The following is a 17,841-nucleotide window of genomic DNA, read 5'->3' as shown; positions in this document are numbered from 1 at the left end:
CACTTACACTCAATTACATCTGTCTTTGTGAAACTCTTTGATGTTTTGAAGAAAATTGGAATGTATGAAACTAAGATGTATTTTCCTTTAAAATGCCCCTATTTACTTTATCAAGTTTTCTTTTGCTTCTTATCATGGGTTGTGCTTATCATTAAATAAGCATTCATTTGTATAACAACCTCTATTTGTAATGGGAAAAGAAACAGTTAAAATAGTTGTATTTATTTCCCATTAAATGTTTATTGACATGAGCTGTTGGAGACCAATTAAAGTACTCAGTATCTGTATAGAAAGCTGGGAAGCATTAGCTTTCCATATTTTTAATGATTCATTACAGGCCACAGCCATATTGAAAAATAATTGATAAAACTAAAATTATTTAAAAGTATAATCTAAGCATAGAAATTGAATTGGATATTTTCTTCCTGAGGCTTTACTCTGCTTTACAAATAAAATTACAAAAATGCATTTTCCTTAGAGCCTATAGAAAAGGTGCGATAAATATCTAATTTCAAAAAATAGATTTTTAACTTGTATTTGAAACCCTTGGATACTGTCTTCGTGTGTGTCTGTGGTTCTGTGGTTGTCGGTAGGGAAATCTGCTTAAATGAGAAGGTTTAATTTGAGTTTCCCTATTTTATGATGTTGACTGTGGTCTCACATAGTTATGGATTTCTTCTCCTGTCAGTTATCTGTTTAAAGCTCTGTTTTCTATTGCTTGAGAGTTCCTTTTGTATTCTGGTTATACTATGGATATGAGCCCTTTGTCAGTTACATGTCTTGAAAATATGTTCTACCATTTGAAGTTTTGCCTTTTAATTCTCTTATGATGTCTATATAGACATGCTTACAAGTAGAGGTGTTAATCAAATATTTAACTACTGAAAATATTCTGATAACTCAGAATAGTGTGCAGCTACCAAATACCAGCCTTATGTACAAGAATTTTAAGAAATTACAGTATCAGGTAGCAGGAAAGGAATGAGAATTTGTCAAAGAAATTGTGAATTGTTGTGTACATCCATACTACTGTGTATTAGGATCAGATGACTTGAGTAATGTCTGAAAAATTTAATGAAAAAACATGCTGCAGTGGTAATTACATGGTTCTGTTTGTTAAAAAGAGTTCACATAGCTTGATTTGTTTGTAAGCATTGATCTTGGCTGTTTCTGATGGGTAGAGTTGGAGACAGTAGTGTTGGGAGGCCCCCCTGAATGTTCAGTTTGTTATAAACAACACTGTTGCATTAACACTTTAAAAAAATCTAATTTCTAATGAAATTTAGAAAAATACAATGGATAAAGGGACTATCTTATTTTTATTCCCATACCCCTCTGTACAAAGGGGAAGATTAAGGCTACTTTGGACTCTTCATGCAGAGTAGGTCCATGTTGATCAAAGACATGTCATCCCAGATGACTGTTGAGAGTTTTCAGCCAACCTTTACCATATCTATCAAAGCACATGTTTCCAAGAGCAAGAGAACAGAAAGTCAAGAATGAAGTTATTCATTCCAAATGCCCAATTCTGGTAGCCTTTGTGAGTTCTGACGCCTCAACTCTTCCACTGTTTTACCATGTGCTTGAGGGCAGGGTTGTTTGTTGGTTTCATCGTGAACCCTGGTTCCAAGGTTAGTGCTTGAAACACAGAGACAGTAAATGCTTACTGACTGACTGAGTAAACGCACATTTTAGGGTGGTGGTTAGAGTTTGTCATTTCATTCATTGCTCCTCACTGGGTTATCTATTTGGTTCCAGTTTACGGAGCACCATGCTTTTATCGCTGCTTATCTTGTGGTTGTGCAAAACTGTGATTACTTTCACATATATCTGTCTTCCCAATAGGACTGTGAGTCACTCAGGGGCAAAAATCTGATTTTTATTCATGTTTTTTTTTCTATATCCCATGGAGCAATTAATTCAGAAAATTATAAATACAGTAAGTTCTTGAAAAATGTGTTTTATTCTCTCAGATCAGTGCTTTTAATAGTATGACTCCAACAATTATTTTATCACACAAGCAACTCATTGATTCTACTATCAATTTTCTACTCCTCTGATATCACTTTGATCCCATGCTGTTTTAAACTCTGTGATACATCATTATAATCACTTTATTCACCCTCTTGCATACAGCCTCAACTTTCCTCACTTCTCTTTAAAATACTTGTCTACTCTCTCTACACTTTACCCATGGGATGCTTCCCATTCACAAGACTTTAAATACCTTATGTGTGCTAATGACTCAAAATTTATATATTTGGCCTGAACCTCTCCCCCAGGTTCAGACTCCTATGTCCAGCTGCTCGCTCTGCGTCTTCGTTTGGACAGCCATGGTCAACTCGAAACACGTCCAGTGCTGAAGTCATTCTCTGCCCTCACCCCAAGTCTCTTCCTCCAGCAGCCTTTCCCATCGTGGCAAATAGCAGTTCCGTCCTTTCAGTTATTCAGTTCAGTCGTGACTTTTTATTTTTCCTCTTATGCCTATCTCTAATTCATTGGGCAGTTTGGTTGGAGTTAATGTCAAAATATACCCATTATCTGGTTCTTCCCTTTGATTATTTTCTCTAATTCTGATCCAAGCCAAATTACCTCTCACCTAAGTTTGTGTGTGCTCTTACCCTTGCTACCTGCCCGAACTCCAAACTCTCAGCACAGCATCAGGATGATCCAGTTAAGACATAAGTTGGATTATGCCACTCCTCTTGGCTTCCTGTCTCATCCAGAGTTGATTTGGCTCATTGCCGCCTCTCTGACCTTGCTACATGCATCTTTCCTCTCCTGCCAACTTTTTTTCAGCCATAGTCAGGCTGATTCCACTTTCTTGGAGGGAATAATGTTTCAGCTTAAATTGAACCAACACTGAAATATGTGAGGAGATAAGTCAGTTTTCAGCATAATGAAGTGATGCTGGATTTTACCTATAAAGAAGACATATACCAACATGACTTCTGGTAACTATGATACAGGGTTTTCTTTTTCAAAGGGCTAAAATTTCTTTGATATCATGAGAATTATGTTTCTCAACCAAGAGTATGATAAGATTAATCTAGGAGGCCTGGAGATATATCTACATAGATATATTACTTTACTGACTTGTGTGTGTGTGAGACTTTCTCATTAAGGTAATTTTTAAGGAAATAGATAATACTTAGCCACTGGAAGTTTGATTAATTGAAATTTGGAAGTCATAGCTATAATTACTGTTTTTTTTCTTTTTCTTTCCTTGGTTTAGGCTACCATTTTCAATCACAAAAGAATTCATCTTGAGATTCAATCAAACAAAAAATCCAAAAGAGGAGGAAGAACTATTGGACATAGCTAGAAAAAACATCATCAAATGTAAGGTAATAGCTGTTTGATTACTTAGTATGTGAACTTTCTCTTCCAGTTGGTGGATGATTACATGTTCTAAAATATTGAAAGAAAAAATAAGAATACATATTTCTTTAGTTATAAGTTCAGTTCAGTTCAGTCACTCAGTCGTGTCCGACCCTTTGCAACCCCATGAATCACAGCACACCAGGCCTCCCTGTCCATCACCAACTCCCGGACTCCACTCAGACTCACGTCCATCGAGTCAGTGATGCCATCCAGCTATCTCATCCTCTGTTGTCCCCTTAGACATAGTTAAAAATACTAAATGCAAATTAAAGATTATGACCAAATTATTCAATGTCAAATGGCTTTTGGATGAAAATTATTCATAAATCATTGAGGAATACAGCTGTTGACAGTAGTCCAAGAGTCCACATCAAAATATCACAGGCCAGTAAATAAATATTTATTTATGAAAATTCTACATTTGACTGAAAAAATGTTAACAAACATATCTTGTTTTTTCTTTAAAAAAAAAAAAAAAGGACAGAAAGGCCTCCTAAACATTCACTATGCATGCACAGAGTACTCTGTTCTTTCTCTGTAACAAACTATTCACCTAACCTGCTAAATACATTCTTTAGGAATATATCATTAATTCACAAATTTTCAAAGAATATAAAAACAGAAGAGAAGGTAAAACAAATCTTTGTTTTACCTTTTCTTAATTAGATACCATTTAAGTTTTGACAGAGAAATAATATGCACATGATTTTGCAATAATACTAAATGACTGGTGAAATAAAAACTGCACAAAACAAATGAATAAATTAAGCCATCTTTTTTTTGTGGCAGTTATTTCCCAGTATTTTATTCATGGTTTACCATATATTTAAATTGAAAAAAAAATCCATGGAAAATGTTGATTAGAAAAAAGAATTCAACATCCATTTATGATTAAAACTCTCAACAAAGTGGGTATGGAGGGAGCATATCTTAACATATTAAAAAGACATTTATGATAACCCACTGGTGGCTCAGACAGTAAAGATTCCGCCTGCTGTGTGGGAGACCTGGGTTCGATCCCTGGGTTGGGAAGATCCCCTGGAGATGGGAACAGCTACCCACCCACTTCAATATTCTCACCCGGATAATCCCTGTGAACAGAGGAGCCTGGCGGGCTACAGTCCATGTGGTTGCAGAGTCAGACACGACTGAGTGACTTTCGCTTTTCACTTTCACAGTCAGTGTAATACTCGGTGAAAAACTGAAAACCTTATTGCTAAATTCTGGAACACAGCAAGGTTGTCCACCCTTGCCACTTCTATTCAGCATAGTGTTGGAAGTTCTAGACATTGCAATCAGACAAGAAAAGGAAGTAAAAGTTATCCAAATTGGAAAAGAAGAGATAATACTGTCATTGTGTGCAGATTACCTGATGCTCTATACAGAAAACCTTAAAGCCACCACACAAAAACTATTAGAATGGATAAATGAATTCAGCAAGGTGGTAGGATACAAGATTAACATATAGAAATCTGTTACCTTTCTTTACACTAACAAGGAGATATCAGAAAGAGAAAGCAAAAGAAAAGAAGCAAAGCCATTTAAAATTGTGTATAAAAAAATTACCCTAGGAATAGACATGACCTAGGTGATTAAAGACTTGCATGCTGAAAACTATAAAACATTGGTAAAGGAAATTGAAGATGATTCAAAGAAATGGAAAAGTATCCGACGCTTTGGTTTAGAAGAATTAGTATTGGTAAAATAGCCATACTACCCAAGCAATATACAGATACAATGCAATCCGTATCAAATTACCCATGAGACTTTTCACAGAGTTAGAACTAAATCCTGAAATTGATATGGAACCACAAAAGACCCAGAATTGTCAAAGTAATCCTGAGGAAAAAAGAACAAAGCTAGAGGTATGACTCTTGCAGACTTTAGGCAACACTTCAAAGCTGTAGTAATCAAAACAGTGTGTTATTTGCAAAACAGACATATGGATCAGTGGAACAGAAGAGAGAACCCAGAAGTAAATCCACTCACCTATGGTTATCTTCAACAAAGGAGGCAATAATTATACAATGGACAGTCTTTTCAGCAAGTGTGTTGGAAATACTGGGCAGCCACGTGTAAATTAACAAAGTTAGAACATACCCTCACACCATAAACAGAAGGAAACTCAAAATGACTTAAAGACTTAAATATAAGACATGAAAGACTTAACTATAAGACAGGACACCACAAAACCCCTAGGAGAGAACACAGACAAAACATTCTCTGAAATAAATTGTTCCAGTGTTTTCTTAGGTTAGTCTCCCAAGGCAATAGAAAGAAAAACAAAACCAAACAAATGGGACCTAATCAAACCTAAAAACTTTTGTACAGCAAAGGAAACCGTTCATAAAATGAAAACGACAACTTACAGACTCTGGGAGGGAATGTTTGCAAGTGACGTAGCTGACAAGACACTAATTCCAAAATATACTAACAGCTCATGAAGCTCAATATTAAACAAAACTCCAAGCAACCCAATCAGAAAGTGGGTAGGGACCTAACTAGACTTTTCTTCAAAGAAAACATACAAATGACCAACAGGCACGTGAAAAGATGTTCAACATCACTAATTATTAGAGAAATGCAAATCCACACCATAATGAGGTATCATTTCATGCTAGTTGGAATGATCATCATCAAAAAGTCTACAAATGCAGGAGAGAGAGTGGAAGAAAATGAACCCTCCTACACTGTTGGTAGGAATGTAAATTGGTGCAGCCACTGTGAAGAACGGTATGGCGTTTCCTTAAAAACTTAAAATAGAGTTACCATAAAATCCAGCAATTCCACTCCTGGGCATGTATCTGGAAAAGATGAAAAGTCTAATTCAAAAAGATATATGACCCCAGTGTTCACAGCAGCTCTATTTACAATAGCCAAAACATGGAAGCAACCTAAGTGTCCACTGACAGATGAATGGATAAAGAAGATGTGATATATTTGTGTGTATATATATGTGTGTGTGTGTATATATTGTTAAGTCGCTTTTTCGTGTCCAACTCTTTGCAACACTGTGGACTGTAGCCTGCCAGGCTCCTCTGTCCAAGGGATTCTCCAGGAAAGAATACTGGAATGGGTTGCCATGCCCTCCTCCAGGGGATCTTCTGGACCCAGGGATCAAACCTGCATCTCTTGCATCTCCTGCACTGGCAGGCAGATTCTTTACCATTAGCGCCCCCTGGGAAGCCCCAAAATGTGGTACATCCACACAATGGAATATTACCAGTGGTTTAAAAAAGAGCTATCAAGCTATCTTCCTCCATGAAGAGTCATCGAGGAAACTTAAACACATTTTGCTAAGTGATAGAAGCCAGTCTAAAAGGTTCAATGCTGCCTAATTCCACCAAACAGCACTTTAGAAAAGGCTCGTGGTCTTTATGTAGACAGTAAAAAGATCAGAGGATGCCAATACTTGCATCAGAAATGAGCCCTAATGCAAAGGATGAACTCCAGTTAATGATAACGTATCAATATTGGCCCATCAAGTATAACAAATGCACCTTACTAAAACAAGCTGTTAGTAACATGGGAAACTGTGGTTGTGCTGGAATGAGGGGATACATGAGAACTCTGTACTTTCTGCTCAGGTATCTCTGTAAGCATTAAAACTACCCTGTTAATTTCAAAAATTAAACTCATGAACAAAAGGTATTCAACACACTTAGGGGCATTTTGAATTTGTTTCTTATTTTGATTAAAACTGCTGCGCCTACTTTCCCCTGCCCACTCCTTTTTTGTTCTGCTTTTCTGTTAATGTTTACAAAAATGTTAACCTATGTAAAGAGGAGTAATCCAAGGTGCCTTCCAGAGTAGTTCTTTTTTGCATATGAAGGTAAAGTATTCTTCATAGAAAGTGGGCAAATATTTCCTTCAGTTATTAATCCAATTAAAAATAATGAGTGCTAAACTAAAATTACCAACCAAAATACCAAAGATGAGCAAGACAGAGGTCCCCACCTTTTTCCATGAGAGACAGAGGTCCCCACCTTTTTCCATGAGAGGAAATCCTCTCTGCTCATTTTAAGAGAAAAAGAGTCCTGGGAACACAAAAGTCAAACACACTGACGTACTGGAACCAACTGTACCAAATGAGTTCCTAATGTCAGGAACATATATTGCAAGTAAAATGGTGATAATATCGCGAGCTAGGGTGATTGAAGAATTGTGAATCCTTGAGAGTGGAAGATTGGGGAAAAGCATCATTAAAGCTTTCCTTGCAGGGAAGTGGATTAGAGGGACCATCAAAAGCACAGAAAATAGTATGCGTAACTTCATGGTCATAAGGACATCATGTGGCAAGTATTTACTGTAACCTGGTAGTAATTCTGATGCTACATCATCATTAAAAAGTGAGGTACCCAAAGAGCGCAGGTATAAAGCAAGTGAGAAAACTTCAAGCAGTTGCTGTGCTGGTTACATCCTGCATCTGTTTCTTAGAAGGGCTTTGAAGTTCACAGTATATGGGCAGATTGAGGTGTGCAGAGAAATGAAAAAGTCACGGTTGGTATGGCATAAGCATTCTCTTTGGAGAAATGAAAGAGCTTTGGTTTACAATCATCTGTAGCACTGTTCTACATAAGTTAGTGTTAAAGGGCAAGGGGTGGAGCATTTTAAATTATTACCACAAGAGCAAAGGACACCATGAAGAAAAACAATAAACCACCTGTGTAGCCAAGAAGGCCTGTTTTAGGAAGAAAGTGCAAGAGGGAACGCCATGCCAACACGAATGATCAATAGTGTGTCTCCGTCAAGACAGCAAGACCCACCAGAGTCTCCAGATAAAAAATCTGAAATAGCAGCAGGAAGCAATTTTAATGATTAAAAGAGAAGATGACATAGCTCCAAAATGTTCTCAATTACTATGGTGCTTGCCAGCACCACTTCTCCAGGTAATCCAAATGCAAAGAGTCCGGGATCTTCGTGAGATGTCACCGGGGTCTGAATACACGAACTCAGCAGGAGATGAGCTGAGTGAGAAGCCGAGAGAGCGACGTCAGCGGCAAGAACTAAACGCAAGGACACCAGAGCGAGCCGCAGCAAGAGCCCAGCCAAGGCCGCCGCCCCCGTGCTGGCGCGATCGGGTTAAACGCCGAGAGGCCCGGCGGAGCACCGCGGCGCCTCTGTGTGTCAGCTCCATTGCTTTGATGAGGAGTATTACTCAGCCATAACAAGGAATGAAGGAATACCATTTTCAGCAATAAGGGTGGACCTAGATATAAGCCTGGTGGGCTGCAGTCCATGGGGTCTCGAAGAGTCAGACATGACTGAGCGACTTCACTTTCCCTTTTCACTTTCACGCATTGGAGAAGGAAATGGCAACCCCCTCCAGTGTTCTTGCCTGGAGAATCCCAGGGACGGGGGAGCCTGGTGGGCTGCCGTCTATGGGGTCGCGCAGAGTCGGACACGACTGAAGCGACTTAGCAGCAGCAGAGATTATCACCTAAGTCATGCAGAGAAACACAAATATCTTACAATAACGTTTGTGTGCGGAATCTAAAAAAAGAAAACCTACAAATTAACTCAGTTACAAAACAGAGTCAGACATGCAGACATAGGAAGCAAATCTCATATGATCAAAGGGGACAGTGGTGTGGAGACATAAAGAGTATGGGGGCCACAGATGCACATTACCAGATACAAAAGAGATGGACAAGGACTTGCTGAAGAGCACAGGAGACTGTACTCGGTGTCCCACCATGACCTGTAATAGGAAAGAGTCTGACGAAAGGGATGTATATATGTGTAACCGAATCACTTGGCTGCATACCTGGAAGTGAAAGAATGTTGTGAGTCAACTCGACTTCAATGAAAATAAATGATAAAGTATGAACAAATTAGTAAAATGTAGACAATGAAAATAAACCTGTATTAAAATGTAAAAGCCATATATTTTTGTTTGCTTCTTTTATCTTCCCAATTACAGAGAAAACTGGGTCTCAGGACCTTAGGGATGGGGAGGCATGTGCACCTTCCTGCCGCATGGACCGAAGTGGTGTACCTGGCTCAGTGCAAAGGAGACGTCCAGGACGGTACGTCCACTGGCCGCGCTCCGCTCAGTCACTCTAAGTGATCTGGATCACCAGTGAAGGCGTAATTCGGTAGCTGTAATATTTAGAGACTGTGCAGGAGCCACGGAAAATTTGCCTTTCTTGTACTGAAATATCTGACAATGTTTCATTATGAAAGTTCCTTTTGTAATTTTGAATTTATGAATTTGGCTGCGCAACTTTCTAATTATGAAATTGTTTAAAAAACTTTTGCTCAGCAGAGTCCTTATTGCTTTTTTCCAAAATTAGTAACTAATTAAAAAGTAATATAAAGTGTCATTTAGTGATTTTCAATTACAATAAGCATTATTCTTTAGAGAAACTTATTTTGGCATTTTATAACTCTTACTCATAAAACATTAACCAAATGGCCATTTATTTCTTCACTTGTTTTAAACAGCCATTTTACTCATTACCTTTTCATTTATCACTTCTTATTTCTGTGTTGCCTTTTAAACTGCCTTCCAACCAATCTAAAAAAGAAATTAAGAAACATTACTTTTTAGGAAATAAAGTTCCTTCTATCATTAACTTAAATTTTATGTGTATGCCTTTTAAAATGAGTTTAGAATGGTATCCAGATGAGGTCAGAGAGTATTTCGCCACATAAATTGGGGTTTGTAGTGCTATCTGGGTGGAGGAGGCAGTGGTAACCCACTCCAGTACTCTTGCCTGGAAAATCCCATGGGCGGAGGAGCCTGGTGGGCTGCAGTCCATGGGGTCACTAGGAGTCAGGACACGACTGAGCGACTTTACTTTCACTTTTCACTTTCATGCATTGGAGAAGGAAATGGCACCCCACTCCAGTGTTCTTGCCTGGAGAATCCCAGGGGCGGGGGAGCCTGGTGGGCTGCCATCTCTGGGGTCACACAGAGTCGGACATGACTGAAGCGACTTAGCAGCAGCAGCAGCAGAAGTGCTATCTGGGAACTTTCAAGCAGTAGGGAGAATAAGAATGATTCTGCATCTAACTTGCTTTTACGGCCTTCCGTCACAGTGCTGTCCACAGCCTGGCCCTGTAAAATGTTTTAAACGATACTGAGGCAAGCAGTCTTGACTCACCAGCAACCACTTGCTCTTCCTTGTCACTTAACCTCAGTTTTGTTCCTAACAGCTGCTCAAAATCTTTGTACAGGTACATTCTTGGAGAGATTGTGAGTTTGGTTCAAGATCCCCATAATAAACTATTTCAAGGAAGTGAGTCACATGAAGTTCTTTGCTTCATGGTGCTTTTAAGAGCTATATTTATACTATATTACGGTCTATCAACTGTGCAATAGCTTGTCTGAAAAATGCACATACCTTGATTAAAAAAGAATGCTTTTGGGAAAGTGGCACTTGCTAGACTTGCTAGATGTTGGATTACTAAAAACCTTCAATTAAAAAAAAAAAGAAAAGCTGCAGTATCTGCAAAGCACAATAAGTAAAATGCAGTGTGGCTGTAATGACGGGAGGTGCAGCTTTCTTAGGGCCTTAACTGTACATTCTTCTTTGTTCAGCTCCACTGGCCTTATTCCCTCTGCTTCTCTGTGTATAGCGCTTCTGTTGACACTTCTTTGTCATCTGGTTCTGTCCGATTTCCCCACCACTGTGTAACGGTGCTGGCGGTAAAGAACCCACCTGCCAATGCAGGAGACTGGGAGATGCAAGTCTGATCCCTGGGTCGAGAAGAAGCCTGGAGGAGGACACGGCAATCCACTCCAGTGCTCTGGCCTGGAAAGTCCTGTGGGCAGAGGGGCCTGGCGGGCTACAGTCCACAGGATTGCAAACAGCTGGACAGGACAAGCAACTGAGCACAGCACGCACATATATGTGCCCTGACCTACCTTTGTTGGCTGGAAGAGCTGGACCGCCTTCCTAGGGCGCCTCTCTTTCTTCTCCTCTCTCCCGCCCTTCCCCGCCTCTGTAGTCTCAAGGGGGCGACTCAATCGCCCTTTCTGATCTAGCCTTGGAAGTCACACAGCGTCACAGAATGGCCCTTCCTATTGGTTGAAGCCGTCACAAGGCCTGCTCAGCTTCAAGGGGAAGGGGGCATAGACCTCATCTCTTGATGGGAGGGATGTCCAAGACTGCGAATATTTTAAAGCCACAATGTGGTTTTGGTGACTGACTATAAGACTTAATTGTAGCATGTAGAAAAACAGCATGATTTATAAATTATGTTTCTACTTGTCAATATTTCAGAAGCTTTAAATATGCTCTATGCTTCCCTGGACCATGCTGTCTTTGATTGCGATCATCTGCCTGCCTTATTTTTTGTTGCGGAATCAGTTCTATACAGACTCTGCTGTGATGCATTCCAAAAGGCATACTTATACTCGGTTGAAATCAAGCTGGCAAAGGTATGTTTTAAGGTGATTCCAATGTGTATTTTTTTATTGGAGGCTAATTACTTTACAATATTGTATTGGTTTTGCCAATGTGTTTTAATTGTTACATGTACTACATCTGGCCACACGATACCTGTTTCAGCTTCCAAACAGGCCATTTGGTTTTATTACAGAATATTCTCTTGTTTGGTAGTTTATTTTAATCTCTAAATATGGACACTACATTATTACCTGATATGCAAATAGAGATAGTTGGAGAAAATAGAGTTTTGCCAACTATGTACGAAAATAACATTTAATTAAGAATCAAGTTTGTACTTATTTCTGAGTGTATATAGCTTTCTCCTATCTATTTTAAGGATTGCTGAATGCCAGTTTTCCATTTAAAAATGCTGACTGATAAACTCTTTAAATGTTGCCCAATTTGAGAAGACAGATTGTTATCTCAGTATTCCATGTCATTTCATAGCTGTAGGATGGGAAACATACTCATGTAGCTCATGTTTCATGAGGTCCTAGAAGACAGTGTTCACTTCTGTGATGATCAGGTTGCCTGCTGCAAAGTTCATTATTAGTCGAAGAAATTTAGCTTAACCAGTGGTTTTATTGCAAAGAAAAACCAGGAGAATAATTTCTTTATGAATAAAGAAAATATATCTGTATGTATACATTTTAGTTGACATATATGTATATACGTATCATTTGAAATTAAGTACAGTATTATTTCAAAAAATATATTTTCCCTTCTTTACTTTTGATTATGAAATTTTGATGTTGTTAGAAAGTGGGCATGAAGATATTCATTAGTCATCCAGGGCATTTTGGAAGACACTGTATTTCAGACCTTATAAGTTAAGTCTAGATTGTCTCTGATATGTTTTGGGGTAAAAGATTTATGAACACCAGGCAAGAAACAGAACATAATAGAAATTGAACATGCAAAGAACTAAGGCTTTGCATAGAACAGCTGGGGGCGAAGAGACAAGTAAAATTACAATGTCCTTTTCTTTCTTTATTTCCCAAACTGTTCATTATAACAATACCCAAGAGCTTCTATTTATATAATTATTTTGGGGTTGCAAAATACAATATACGCATTACTTATATAAAAAGGGTTAGCATTAGGGCTAGTTTATGACGGAAAGAGTGGAGTGGAGAAACGTAGATCAAGTGTGTGCCACTTTTTTCTCTTTTCCTTCTCATCATCTTCGGTGACCTTTTCCCATTTCTTGCCTTTTATGTTTCTGCCAGCAAGAAAAATGGCTATAAAATAAAGCTTTAGTCATTGTGTACATTGCTTATAAGTTACATATACCATGGAGTCATTTAATTTAAAAAGATTCCCATATCCTCTCATCTGAGTGGTTAGACTATTTGCATTGCTTTAGATGTATTAGAAATAATAACTTGTTTAATCTTCACAATAATCCTAAAAGGTAAGTCTATTATTATCCACCATTCCGCAGACTAGGCAAGGAGACTGTGAGCTGATTACGCAAGGTCTCAGCAGGGAAGATTCTGAAGCCCAGGGTCCCATGGACTCTCAGCCATGAGTCTCCTCGTTTACCTGGGCTCCCAGATTTACAAGAGCTTCCCTGCTGCCTCAGGCTGACTCGGTTTCCCTGGCGGCTCAGGTGGGAAAGAATCTGCTTGCCATGTGGGAGACCTGGGTTCTGTCCCTGGCTGAGGAAGATCCCCTGGAGAAGGGAATGGCAACCCACTCCAGTATTCTGGCCTGGAGAATTCCATGGACAGAGGAGCCTGGCAGGTTGCAGTCCGTGGAGTCGCAAGTGTCAGACACAACTGAGCAACTAAACCTACCTGCCTATCAGACTGACTGATTTGAATGCTTGCTTTTCATTGTTGTAGATAATATAGATTGGCTAGGAGAAAGCAGCATGCTTTATAAGTGCCTTTGATTTCAGGCAAGAAGCCATTTCAATCATCCACCTTTTCTTTGCAGGAATTTCATTAAATATCTACTAGTCAGTTGGATGCTTCCTTTTCGATTTTCTTCTTGTTGACAGAACAGTGTATTTAAGGGTATTGCCACGGAGTCATTGCTCACCTTCATACACAGCATTTTGTTTCTCTTTTGACAAAAAAATAGATAGCTCATGCTTGGGAAAAGACAGAAACACCTGATTCCTAATTTTACTTATTTTCACATTTTGTGCATATTCTTCCCTCATCTGAGTATAGAATCTTAACTACTGGAGTCTACTTATTAAAGTACCACTAGTTTAATATATATGCAAGCTATATACATATAAATAAACCATATATAAACTATAGTTTAATGTATTTTTTTTTTCACATAATTGCTATCTATCTATCTATTTTGGGGTTCATTGGTTCTGGGCTTCTTTGTGGCTCAGACGGTAGAGTCTGCCTGACAACTCAGGAGACACAGGTTCAGTCCCTGGGTTGGGAAGATCCTCTGGAGTAGGAAATGGAAACCAGCTCCAGTATTCTTGTCTGGAGAATCCATGGACAGAGGAGCCTGGCAGGGGCTACAGTCCATGGGGTTGCGAGGAGTCGACACAACTGAGCAACTGACACTTCCGCTTCGCGCTGGGTCTCCGCTGCTGCACGGACCTTCTCCAGCTGTGCTGACACTTCCTCTTTGGTGCTGGGTCTCCTCTGCTGCACGGACCTCCTCCAGCTGTGCTGAGTGGAGGCCGCTCTCTGGTTGTGGCGTGCAGGCGTCTCATTGTGGAGGCTTCTCTGTTGCAGAGCGCGGGCCCTCAGGTGCGCTGGCCTCAGTACTTGTGGCACGTGGGCTCAGTAGTTGCAGTGCCTGGGCTTAGTTGCCCCCGCAGCACACAGAATCTTCCCAGACCAGGGGTTGAATCCGTGTCCCCTGCGTTGGCAAGTGGATTCTTAACCACTGGACCACCAGGAACGTCCAGTTTAAATAGATAGGAATATGAACAGTGTTCTTCAAGCTTCTATAAAGAACATGAAACACGTAACCAACTATTAAAATGTAATACATAATAAATATTATTCACCATTTCTATTTCACAATTAGATAACAGTCAGAGAAATGAAGATAAGGGATGAAAAGAGAAGGAAAGGGATTAAAGAGCAAAGGAAGAAAAGATGGGCAGGCAGAGAGAGAAATTGACAGGCGGAACTTTACCCTAGGAGGCAAAGCTTAAGTTGTCAAGCTGCAGAGAGAGTATGTACACCAGTGAAACATGAAGACAGATGCGCAGGGAGTTCAGAATTCTTCAGAGATAAAGAAACGGCAGGTTTTTCAGTAAAGGCTAGCTTTTCAGAATATTGCAGATGAAAGCTTTTAAAAACCATTTTCCAAGTATAGTCATATAAAGTTTTGCTTTGGGATCAGGGGAAACTCATGATCAAACTGCTATATAATCCAGCAGTTATACAAGCTGATACAGTTGTTGATCACGTATTTTTCTCTTTTGACCCATGTTAAATTTTTAAAGTCTTGTTTTCAGTATCCTTCTCTGGTCCCTTCAAAATCTTAGATTATTCTTCTTCTGGTGAATTTATTATTTCTGACTTTAGTATTCTCACTTAGACTATTGCAGTGTTCTTTCGAATAGTCTGTTGATTTCCACTTCCTTCGTATCTGACATCAGTCTTTTGGAGAAGCAGAGTACTATATCAGAGTGCTTTATATGAAGAAATCCCTTGGCATGACATAAATATTTTATTTATTTATGAACATGTACTGTAAATCATGCATGTTTATAAGTTATGCATACATTTGTAAACATTCATGATGCATTCTCAAAATTTATTTTAATGATTGACATTTTTGATAAAAATATTTGGAAATCACTGCTGTAATTGAAAGTTTGTGTGTTTTGAAGCAATACACACAGTCCTGGGTTCAAAACCCAATGATGCCACTCATTTGCTTAATAATCTTGTGTGAAGCACTGAGACGTGTTAGGATTATCTTTTGAGTTTAATTTTGTCTTTTTACATGTAGATCTAATAATGCTCTGCATTGTGGCAAAGAGGATTTTGATATATGATCTTGACAGTGATATAGGGATAGTTATTGTTATTATTTGGTACTTTCCTGTAATCTTATGATTTAACAATTTAGGCATTTATATTCCATTTATTACTATAGTCTGTTTTTTTTTTCTTACTTTTCATGAAATCTTACATATTTTTTGTAGATAGTTGAATTCTGTTGTCTATGTAAAACAGTTTTAGCTATGCTAAGCCGCTAAGTCACTTCAGTCGTGTCCGACTCTGTGCGACCCCATAGATGGCAGCCCACCAGGCTCCCCCGTCCCTGGGATTCTCCAGGCAAGAACACTGGAGTGGGGCACCATTTCCTTCTCCAATGCATGAAAGTGAAAAGTGAAAGTGAAGTCGCTCACTCGTGTCCGACTCTTAGCAACCCCATGGACTGCAGCCTACGGGCTCCTCCATCCCTGGGATTTTCCAGGCAAGAGTACTGGAGTGGGGTGCCATTGCCTTCTCCGAGTTTTAGCTATACATGTGTTTTAAACTTCACAGAAGTAAGACACTAAATTGTTCATTTAGTAATGACATTGTGTGAGTGTGTATGTTTGTGTGTAATTTTATGAGGAAATCACACTCTGCACTGGCAGCATATTTCTCAAAGCTGTTACAGTCCAGCACACACACACTACCCATTCATATATACACTGAAACAAGGCGCTGTGAAGTGTACTGTGGTATTTTCTCTTATTTTAAAATCCCCTTTCATTGATTTCATGACTCACTTAAGGGGCATGACTTGCAATTTGAAAGATACTGTTCTAAAGGAGATAGAACAAAATAGCATTCAGTATTGGTCATTATATGTAATGGAGAAATGATTTATAAACTTTTTTTTTTCTGCTGAGCCAGTATTTCAACCTTGATATAAATGTTTTAAAGTTATTTCAAAAGCACATGATCTCAAGTGAATTTGAAATTGTTTCATCGAAAGCAATGGTAGTAATAAAATGGTTTGTTTTCCTTATGGCTTTTAAACATTTATTGATGTAACACAAAAAATCTTTTTTCTTTCTCTTTTGACAGATTGGCTATTTGGTCTTCTTACGACTTTTTATATATTTCCTTCACGGTCACCTGGAAAATTTTAAACAACATTTACTTAGGCTTCAACCGTATTTATACGGTAGGCTGTCTTTTATTTTCTATACTTGTAAATGTTTTATGTTATATTTTGAGAAGCTCAGACAATCACTCTAAAGAGTATAAGCTGTATTTTATTTTTTGTGAAAGGTGATATGTGCAGTATTGAAGCGGACAGCTTCTAGGCAAGACTGCATGGGTTTTATGTTTAAATTTCCTGCTTAACTAAGCATCTGACCTTGTCTGTGACTCAATTTTTTCATCTGTAATAGTATCTGACTTACTGAATTTCAAGTTAAATTCGTATTTTAGTCAGGTAACCCTAGTGGTGGTGTAGATGCCGGACTGGAGAAAGGAGAGGGTGGACACAGGGGTCTGTTAGCTATGATGTTAGAACAGGCAAGAGATTAAAGGTATGAGCTTCTGCAATCAGGATAGATAGAGTAAAATAATTTTGAAAAGTATTTAGAAGATAAAGAAAAATTGGACTTGGTGATCACGTAGATCTAAGCTGTATAAGGGAAAGTGAGCAATTTAGGATGAATCTTGTTTTACATATTGACTAGTAAGGTCAAGGTAATGGTACTCTGAACTGAAAAGATTCTGGAGAAACACTGGACATATTGAATTTGGAGGTCACTCAGGTGTATATACCCAGTTGGGAGCATGTTTGAAATTGGGGAATAAGTCAAGCCTGGGAATCACTTATTTCAGAGGTATTAACATGGATAATTTAACAGTCATCATTGTTAATGTGAATGAGGTAAACTGGGACTGGGAGGTGGTGGGGGGAGACATTTATTCTAGGAATAAAGTCTTGGGGAATGTAAACAGTTAATAGATCATTGGAGTAACAGATATCAACTAGGAGAAGAGAATTAAGAGAAACAGGAGGGAGTGATATAGAAATCAAAACAGCAGAGATTCAAGAAGGTCACCATTATGGAGAGCTATAAAAGTATTAAACAATAGGAGCTCTG

The 17,841-nt window shown here is 38.8% G+C and overlaps 1 protein-coding gene across 1 annotated transcript in view; it reads left to right on the top strand.

Annotated features, from left to right (window-relative positions):
- The window catches only part of TMEM232 (transmembrane protein 232), a 252,399-nt gene that overhangs the window by 19,427 nt on the left and 215,131 nt on the right, over positions 1–17,841 (top strand). The window contains exons 2-5 of the mRNA XM_052643924.1: positions 3,236–3,347; positions 9,308–9,413; positions 11,616–11,773; positions 16,805–16,904. Of these exons, the coding sequence (XP_052499884.1) occupies positions 3,236–3,347; positions 9,308–9,413; positions 11,616–11,773; positions 16,805–16,904 (476 nt within the window). The remainder of the gene's footprint in view (positions 1–3,235; positions 3,348–9,307; positions 9,414–11,615; positions 11,774–16,804; positions 16,905–17,841) is intronic.

Source organism: Budorcas taxicolor, chromosome 7 (genome assembly GCF_023091745.1).
Source record: "Budorcas taxicolor isolate Tak-1 chromosome 7, Takin1.1, whole genome shotgun sequence".
NCBI lineage: Eukaryota > Metazoa > Chordata > Mammalia > Artiodactyla > Bovidae > Budorcas > Budorcas taxicolor.
Note: the sequence above shows the minus strand (reverse complement) of the source record. Positions and strands in the feature narration are given on the sequence as shown.